Source organism: Mus caroli, chromosome 19, assembly GCF_900094665.2.
Source record: "Mus caroli chromosome 19, CAROLI_EIJ_v1.1, whole genome shotgun sequence".
NCBI classification, from domain to species: Eukaryota; Metazoa; Chordata; class Mammalia; order Rodentia; family Muridae; genus Mus; species Mus caroli.
This window is the reverse complement of record NC_034588.1, coordinates 53712725-53722356: the sequence shown is the minus strand read 5'-3', so window position 1 is coordinate 53722356 and position 9632 is coordinate 53712725. Positions and strand designations below refer to the sequence as shown.

At 45.9% G+C, this 9632-nt stretch overlaps 1 protein-coding gene across 15 annotated transcripts in view; it reads left to right on the top strand.

Annotated features, from left to right (window-relative positions):
• Ablim1 (actin binding LIM protein 1) overlaps nucleotides 1–9632 on the top strand; it is a 281810-nt gene that overhangs the window by 67351 nt on the left and 204827 nt on the right. For 4 of the 15 annotated variants that reach the window (XM_029472694.1, XM_029472693.1, XM_029472695.1 and 1 more), the window contains exon 1: nucleotides 8887–9269. The exons of 2 other annotated variants lie outside the window; for them this stretch is intronic. In XM_029472694.1, the coding sequence (XP_029328554.1) occupies nucleotides 9224–9269 (46 nt within the window). In that variant the 5' untranslated portion in view covers nucleotides 8887–9223. Of the gene's footprint in view, nucleotides 1–8875; nucleotides 9270–9632 lie in introns of those variants that run through there. 9 more of the 15 variants (XM_029472688.1, XM_029472689.1, XM_029472692.1 and 6 more) reach the window with 6 other exon arrangements.

Here is a 9632-nt window from a genome sequence, read left to right as displayed (position 1 = left end):
CACACACACACACACACACACACACACACACGTTTCCTTGGTATCATTAGCTGGGGATCAATTTCCTTCGTGTTTGAGTCGATTCTCAGTAACATTTTCAGAAAGGCTACATGAGAAGTTACTAGAATTGATGCATACCTGACAATTCCTTGTTCTGACCGCAGGTTTGATCAGTCTAGAATAGATATACAAGGAACGTGTGTGTGTGTGTGTGTGTGTGTGTGTGTGTGTGTGTTGTCTTCGGCATTTTTCTCTGAAAACGTGAAGGGCTGTGCTCCATGCCTCTGCCATCCGAGTGGCTGCCAGTCTTTGAAGACCAAGACTATGTCTCTGGACTTCTGAATCCCCATCAGAACACATCCAGTTATGTGTCTGGTATCTTTTCAATCCTCATAAATTAATAGGAAAGTTAGTGAGCGGGTTCCCTTGGGGGATTCGTTTTTTTGTTTTTCTTCATTTCTGCTACAGTTCTCCTCTACGATTATATTGGTTTGAATCTAGAGAGATTTCTAAACTGAATGCTGCAATATATTTAAGGAGGTACTGCCCCAAATGCATTCTTACCTTAAAATACTTAGCATGTACCAATTACAGAATGATCTTTTAAGGTCTCCAGGGGAAATATGGAATTTCACACTGATATGAAAGGGGGCTGAGAATTAAATCCAGAGGCTGATGATTTAAAGACTGGATAATTATTGAAATTGAAAATTAAGGCTTTTTACCCGGCTGGCTTATTAAACCAAGTGATGGGCAGGCTCTCTGTTTAATAGAATACCATCACTCTCACGTTTGCCTTCTCTTGGTCTGACTTCATCGTATCGTGAAGACATCGTTTCATCGTTTTAGATGCCTATAAACACAGAACACCCGATCCCTGCTCAGGAGCCGTTTGCACACGCCACATACGGAGGAGCCTCCTGCCAGGTTCGGGCTGAGCTGGGTCTTCCCCCTTCTGCTTGCTGGCATCAGTGGACTGCTGCCCTGAGCTAAGTGGGCTGGCTGATGGCAGCTTCTATCTCTTCACTTTGCTGCTGGGCAGGTCAGCTGTTCGTGAAACTAAGTGCCAGCTCATCAGAGCTGTTCACCGTGACACAGGGCAGCGTTTGCCCTGAGGTAGTTGAGGCCTTGCAAGCGGCCGGGCTGGAGTTTTTCATTCCACGCTGCACTTTTAGGTAGCTGTTCATGTCTCTGACTCAGTCTCTGACACACACACACACACACACACACACACACACACACACACACACACACACACACACCTGTCCTAAGAAATGTCCATGCAGCAAGGGCTGCAAAAGGCTGCATTTTGGTGAAGAAGGAAGCCAACATGCTAACAGGCTCTTGAGTTCCCAGAGCACAATCCCACACCTCTTAGTTTGTTGGAGCAAAAGTTCTCCCATCTTCCCTCTGCAGTGTGGCCTCTCTATCTCTTTGATGTTCTTGCATGGTCACAGGCATGGCTAGCAGCAGAACTCTCTAATTTCAAAAATGAAACAAACAACCAAANAAATAACAAAAAAAAAAACGCTGGGCAGTGGGGGCGCACGCCTTTAATCCCAGCACTTGGGAGGCAGAGGCAGGCGGATTTCTGAGTTCGAGGCCATCCTGGTCTACAGAGTGAGTTCCAGGACAGCCAAGGCTATACAGAGAAACCCTGTCTCAAAAAAAAAAACAAAACAAAAAACAAAAAAACCGCGCACTAAATCCTAAGAGACCTAGCTCTGACTTAAACCTTGGGCTAGTGTCTCTATACTGATAATTCTCAGTCTCTGTCTCAGCCCTGTTTACCCCAATAGGGCCTCTACTGCTCCCACCTCACAGAGATCTGCCTTGATGTCAAGTGTATGGCCTTAAATTGTAGCAGCAGAGAGCTTCAGAAAAACCTCTTTTCCCATTCAACGTGGCCTTGGCAGAGATGTAGCTCCCCCGAGTCCCCTTATGGTCTCATCTGTAAAATGGGTACAGGAGCTGGAGAGACAGCTCCATGATTAAGAGCCTATATTGCTCTTGGCGAGGACTGAAGTTCAGTTCCCAGCATCTACAGGGTGCTGTTTGTATTTCAACTCCCCGAGGAATCGAATGCCTCTGGCTTCCATGCATGGCACTCCCACACATGTACACACAGACACGAATGCGTACGTAGAACTATATTTTAAAACTTTAAAATAGGAATAGTAATGACAACTTAAAGATGAATGTAAATATTAGTAAGAACATATAGAAAGCACTCTCGTTAATCCCTGAGCGTTTTAAGGGCTCAACAAGAGCTCTCCACGGGCCACAAGTACAGTGATGCTATTGTTAAATCACTGCTCTCACGGGTAAGTGGGTCAGTTGCTGGAGATTCCTCTTGAAGGATCGTTCTGTCTCATAAGGGGAACATCTGCTTTCTTGTTATAGCCATGAAGGGCTATCCATTTTCGGTCAGGCACTGACTACAGAACAAGGTCTTAGCCCTTTGACTTAAACAAATGTCAAGCCTTCTAGATGCTACTAGAGAGGCTGTGAGATGCTCAGGAGATCCCAAGAGAGCTTGTTACAGTGCAGATTTTACACTCTGCAATTGTGAACAAGGGATTATTTTCCATCCATTTGAGTTAAAGGCCAGAAATTTTTCCTTTTTTTTTTTCTTCTAAAATGGGTCAGGTTCTTGCTATTTTTCTGCCCCTCTCCTCTCTGTGTAGTACTTAAACGATATTTTAAAAGAATCATGGCACCAGATACCTTTAATCCAAGCACCTGGGAGGCAAATGAGTCCAGTCTGGTCTACAGAGCAAGTTCCAGGGAGCCTAGGCTATGCAGAGCAACATAGATAGATAGACAGACAGACAGACAGAGAGAGAGAGAGAGAGAGAGAGAGAGAGAGAGAGAGAGAGAGAGAGAGAGAAAATAAAAACCATACCAAGCAAAAAAGGATGCTGACTGGTGTTGCTGTGGACATCACTGTGTATCAGAAACTGCTCATAGGGAAGGGTTTATTTCAGCATACAATTCCAGATCATAGCCTCACTGAGGGAAGTCAAGGCAGGAACTCAATGCCTTCACACAGAGTAACTTTTGTATAGAGAATGACCTCACAGCCAAGTACAACGGAATCCCTCGAGGATGCTGATGGATGACCAGTGGGTGGGTTTATACGATTCAGAACCAGTTGCCTAGGGATGGTACCACCCACAGTGGGCTGGACCTCTCACATCAATCAACAATCAAACACCCCCCCCCAGGTCTGCCCAAAGACAGTCTAGCAGACCAACAGGAGAAAGTAAATAATTGGGGACATTCTCTGCGTGGCACTTGAGGCTGGACCTCACACAGGCCATTCAGCTGTGGTTGACTACATAACAAAACTTTAAGAAAGAGGCCTATAAAAGTACCAGTTACAGAAAGCAGACAGATCCTTGGGCGAACCCACAGCCTTTCACCTGCTTCAGTCCTAAGTGTACATTCAACTTTTATCAACCGAATATGATTTGCTGTGGTGATTTTCATTAAACTGTAGAACATTTCTTGTGCGGAGTCATCATGGCTCTAGCTAACTCTATCTCTAGCCTCTTTGTCTAGTACTTAAAAAAAAATGTACGATGCTAATAATAGTAACAACCATCTCTGTCGTGCATACCCCGAGCTGCAGTGCATGATGGGTAGGATGGAAGGCATGTCTGCCAGAGGCTTTTACCTGGTAATTTGAAACCAGGTTGTACATTGGTAGGTGCTGCTGCAGTGCATGATGGGATAGAAGATGCGCCAGCTGGTTTTGCACCTGGTAATTTGGGAAGAGCTCAGACATTGGTGGATGCTGCTGCAGTGCGTGATGGGATAGAAGATGCGCCAGCTAGAGGTTTTGCACCTGGTAATTTGGGAAGAGCTCAGACATTGGTGGATGCTGCTGCAGTGCGTGATGGGATAGAGGATGCGCCAGCTAGAGGTTTTGCACCTGGTAATTTGGGAAGAGCTCAGACATTGGTGAATGGTGCTCAGAGCCTGGGGCTTGGGAAACCTTGATTTGATCCAGCACTGCGGAACCTGGCTCCATTCTCATTGGCGATCATTTTCCCTTTTTTGTAAAACAGATGGATTGGACGAGGTGGACGTGATTTGTTGTGTGTTTATGAGCCCTTTCTTCAAATGAAGACTTGCCTGGAGGCCCAAAAGATAACTCAGGAGAGCTGACATTTCTCAGGCAGATGCTGGGTGAAGTCTAGACCTGCAGTGTTCCGGATGGCGTCTCAGGAGCTTATCTATCAAGCCCTTGGCTTTAGCAGTAGAAAGCCTCCCTCTGGCTCCCTCCAGCCTAGCTTTGTGCTCGAGGGCATAAAGCAGGGTATCATGTGACTATGGTTTGCAAATAGTACTAAATATAATTTTGTTCTTGTGGGTCATGGTTATTAGGTTCCCTGAAAACCTCCACAAGGCTACTTCAGTTTGGGCTTTTTTGAAAGGCTTAATATTAATAGCAGGCTTTTGTTGTTGTTTGGTTTGTGGGTTTGGGGGGGTTAACTTTTTTTTTAAAGTCTTTTTGCTTTTGGGGGGATGTGGAAGATCATTGGAAGGAGCAGAGTGGAAACATTTGGTAATTAGTGTGCGTGAAACCCTAAGTAAAAGTCTCTCACTAGAGACTGGATGTAACAGTGAGTTGTCAGACAGGGAAATGCAGAATATTAAACTTTAGGTCCCCAAACATATCCTGGTGAGTTGCTCTGGAGTTTCTGGCTCGGGGAAAACATTCTATTTTATTGTAACACAGAACACCTTTTCTTCTTATTTACTCTGAGCACAACTTTCACAGAGAAGGTTCTGGAAATGTAGTGACTGAAGCTGCGGGAAAGGCATGGAAAAATAGGGTGCTGTGGTAGCTTTTCCACGGCAGGCATGTTTTTCGGGGTATTTTTATTCTGTTCCCTACCTGTCAGTAGCAGAGCAACTGTAAACCGCCACGCAGCGCGCTGGGCACAACGCCAGGAGCATCCCTGCATTCCCCAGGGAGGAGCCTCAACCGGAGTATTTTGCCATTGCTGTCGTCATGTGTAACTCATGAGGCAAATGAAAATGAAACTTATGTACAAGTTATAAAAACACACACTGTAAGCGAGTCATGCTGATTTACTCAACAAGTGAGAGCTCACCATGGGGCAGTAATGCATTCTTTTTCCTTATAACCTTCCCATGCTCTGGGACTGCAGTGCTTCTTCGTCTTTTTTATGACAGACGACACTAAAGAGAAATGTCCATTTCTTTTTACAAGAAAAACAGAACGCTTTTATTTCTCTCTACCACGGCAAAAAGATACTGTTGCAAAGGGGAGGAGCCAGGTTTTCCAAGACGTGGAAAACCCAGTGCTAGAGAAATATAGGGGCGGGGCGTGGGGCAAGCACGTCACGTGACCACTGCCAAGCGTATTCTGTGGGTAGTCTCTGTACATAAAATCCACGCAGTTGCATTCGTGGGCACTGACAGAGATTTGTTGTCTGCACTTGTTCTGACAGCAGAACTTTATAGAAAAGTTTGAGATGTGGGCGTGGCTATAAAGAAGCTTGAGATGTGGGTGTGGCTATAGAGAAGCTCGAGATGTGGGTGTGACGTCGATTCTCACATCTCACTATGGCAGTGTTCAAGCCCTACAGACCCAAGTTCCAGTCTTGTTTGGTATGACATTGGGCAATTCTTTAGCTTCTTGCCTCGGCTCTACAGTGGAGGCAATGATGGTTCCTGCTTCGGAGCATGGGCTGGAGTGCAGGGTGCAGACAGAATGGAACACGAGGGGAGCGTGAACAAGGCTCTGCGTTCTGTCCTCAACTGAACGGAGGAAGGGAATAAAGGAGATAGGGTAGGAGAGAGTGGGGGCAAATATCTTTCTATAAGCCCTCAGCAAATGTAATTTCAGAATAAAACTGACACAATTCAATTTACGGTTTGTGAAGCCGAGATACGTAGAGAATATACAATAGGAGCTGACATCTTAGTAAAGTCCATAAAACGTATGGTCCAGCCTCAGAACCGTGGTGGACAGACACAGGTCCAGTACTGGAGAGACAGGTGGTGCCACAGACTCTTCTGGTTTCAGCTCCCTGTTGAGGCGTGGGGTAAACTGCATGGTCCTTTTAACTCTCTAAACCCATCTCTTTAGTCCTCACAGCTGAGCTCCAGCTGAGGCTGGTCGCGAGGGCTTAGGGCAGGACATCATTAGAACACAGGTTCATTTTTTTCTCCCATCTTTCTAGACGAGGGTCTAGAAGGTCTAAGAATCCAATTCTTCCTTATTGAATGTGACCTTTTAATAAATTTAGCTTTTGTCTTCCATAGCAGAGCCATTCTTCTTATAAAACTCAATTTGCTTCAGGCTTCTGTCTCTCGTGCTTAGTCTGAGAGATGAGGTGAGGGACCCTGCGGGTGATTCATTACTGGGATCTGCTGCATCTCACTCACAGCTCATCCTAAATTACATCCTGGCTTGGCTTCCTCTTCTGCTCTGTAATTGCAAAGCCATTCTCAGCCAGGTCTGCTGAGAACGTGATCTGTTGTCAGGTGTGCTGTTTGTGGTGTGTGATTCCCAGGGTAATATTACAGTGCCACAGGCCACACCTTACTGTACCCAGAGCCACTCGGGCCCATCAGAGCAAATGGCAAAACCCAGCTTCACCCGAAGAGAGAAATTGTCTTCATACTTTCTGGGCTGCCTTGGGCAAGTCCCTAAATTCTTTGGCGCTTGCAGGACTTCTCACCTTTCAAACTAACTACAGTGTAAAGTTTCTCTCAGATCCCTGCCGATTTTTTTTTTTAATATCACGTTCAAAACTGTGGTTAATAATTACACAAGGCTCAGAGCTACTCGGGTCAAATAAATTTATGAAATGCGTCTTATCTTATTCATCTCTTAGCTAGATGCCACATGGGTATATTAATATTAAACCTGGCTGAGAAGCCTGTTCAACGACATTTACTCAAGTATTTCTCAAAGACAGGTGGGCACGCCATTGAAAGCACTGTAGTGTGTTTATTTGCCGTGTGACAATCACTTTCTCAGGAACAGGGTTTGGGAAGCACCTTGTCCTAACCTGAAAGGTGACCTGGTTCTGTCAGGTCAGGGACACCCAGGTCCCTAAGTTTGTAACGTACCACAGCCATTTAACTCCAAAGCAGTTGTGTGTTTTAACAGTTTGTTTGATTCTAATAAATTGCCAAGAAAATTGTCTGGTTAAGCAGAGGTCGTATGCGGAGGAGGCTAACCAGGGGGATTGCTTTCTCCGTGGTAATAGTCTCAGCACTAAATGTTCTCTGTTCTCAGTTGTCCAGTCTATGAGGGGCAGGGAGCCATACTTTTAGCCAGAACTATTTTAGCCCCAGAAAGCAGATGAGGCACACTAGCCTTCCTTCCCTTCCTCCCTCCCACATTCTCTGTGTGTATGTGTGCATATGTGTATGTGTGCATGTGTGCATGTATGCAACAAGTGGAAGTCAAAGACAAGTTTATGTGCACTTTCCACTGTTTTGTATGAGGCAGAGTCTCTCGTTGACCTGGAACCGAGTGGGCTAGGCTTGCTCTATGAGGAGTACCAGGGATGCTCTTGTCTCCCTTCCCGTCTTACCATCACTGGAGTTACAAGCATCCACTACACCAGCTTTCTACATGGGTTCTGAGGGTGGGACTCAGTCCTCATGCTTGTGAGCCAAGCACTTCTCTGAGTTATAGCTCCCTGCCCACACCCTCTCTTGTCTCTCCATTTAAAATTATCTAGGAATAGCAATTTAAGTTTAAGAGACTAGCTTCCTTTAAGTTTTAATTGAAGGCCACCAAGATTAAAGACTGGAACTGCAATAGACTTGTGTGGTTGGTGTTCAGATGGTAAAAGTCTCAAGACACTGTCAATAACAAAATAAAGCATTAGGGCTGAAATAGGGAAATCACTGTCACAAGACTGCCAAGCAGCAGGTACAATCAGATTTCCATCAGTGTGAGTGGCCTTCTGGAACCAGCTGACAGCTGACGGCTTTGCAGATGCCAAACATTTTATCAGTGAGGGATTTAGTTACGGCCCTGCGTCTGGCGCCTGGTACCTTGCCAGGCCAGGAGAACATTATCATCAGAGGTCCTGAGTCCCAGGCAGTAGCCCTGCACTAGGGAAGGTAAATGGAGGACTTGTGAGTGTGGTGAGCTGCCAGAGCCACCGCAGAACAAACCTATAGGCAGGAAGAGGGACAACTGGGATCTTGAGTTGATCAAACGTGTTATTAACTAATGTGTTTCAATTAAATCATTTTTCTCCAGTGAGTGAATGCTGGACTTTACATTAAATTACCATTTCAGAATGGGTGCTGGTGGTTGATTTCCTGTTGGAGGAATTCAGTACCTTCCCTCCCGATCCAACTCCTTCTCTCTCCTAGGCCATCCATGTATCTGATGCTGAGGGCATTTGCCTTAAGTGTCCTTTCCCATGTTAAATCTCCATAACTTATCCAATATGCAAAACACCCAGGTGTTCAGAAGTAACTGGGTTATCAAAGTCAGTCTCAGGCTAAGGGCGTGGCAGGGTGGGGGGGGGATGCCTTTCCACATAAAGTCACTGCTTTCGCCAGCATGCACCTGAGAGAAAATGGTTCAAAGCCTATCCATCCCAGTGCTTTATCAGAGAACAGTTCCCAGAGCCAAGATGAGCAGCTGATAATGAAAAAAAAAAAGTCCCTACAGTTGTATAGTGTCTTTCTTATCCTAGTAGTAAAAATAATTGCAATAAAAACCCTTCATTTAGGGAAAGGTGGGGAAAGTGGCGTGGAGAGTTGGGAGGATATCGTCCTTCTCTCTCCACGTCTCCTCTCAGAGCTATTGTGAAATGACAGTGACTAAAAATCTGGATTCTGGATTGTGCACATTGAGCCCAATCCTAGGGACATTCTTGGCATGCTTTCTCTGTGCCTTTCCCAGTGATGGCCAGCCGTCTTCGGAAGCTGTGGTGTCAGGGATCTGGGAGGCTCTTTACAAGCGGTCCTTTGGGCTGTGGGAACTCTGGGAGGAGAGCTCCATAGGTGCTAGAACCACACAGGAAACTCACCGTTCTTCCTGGGCCAGCAGCACACCCACGGTACACACCCCTCCCTGACTTAACTCAGCCCACAAACTCCTGGGAAGAGAGCCAGGCCCAGCCTAGCTTCTGAGGAGTGGACTCAGTCCTTCCTTCTGCGTGCCAAGGGAAGCAAGGCCAGAGGCTGGGACAGGTTAAAGCCAGAAATGACAGCGGTAGTGGACCCTCGCCACATCTCTGAAGACTGCAAAGGTTTGAGTGTCATTTTGTGAACTTGGCGTCTGTGTCTAGCGGGGGACTGTCTTTAGTGAGAAGGAGGGACAGAAGGCTCTTTCTGTCAGTAAAGCCATGGTATGCTTATTTTTTTTTTATGTTAACATAGAAATCTATGTATTCCAGAAACACATACTTACATAAAGTACCTGCCCCACATGTCAGCATATCTGTAGATAGTAATAAACCGGGGTGTTAGACTGGCCAGGGCTGTTTTGTGCAGAAGCATAGCAGGTGGGCAGGCCAACCCGTTGGGTACTTTAAGGGCATCCTCAGTGACGGTGGCCAAACACTTGTGATTGTGTTTCTGAGAGTTTTGTTTCCGTTTGGATGCTGTCCCAG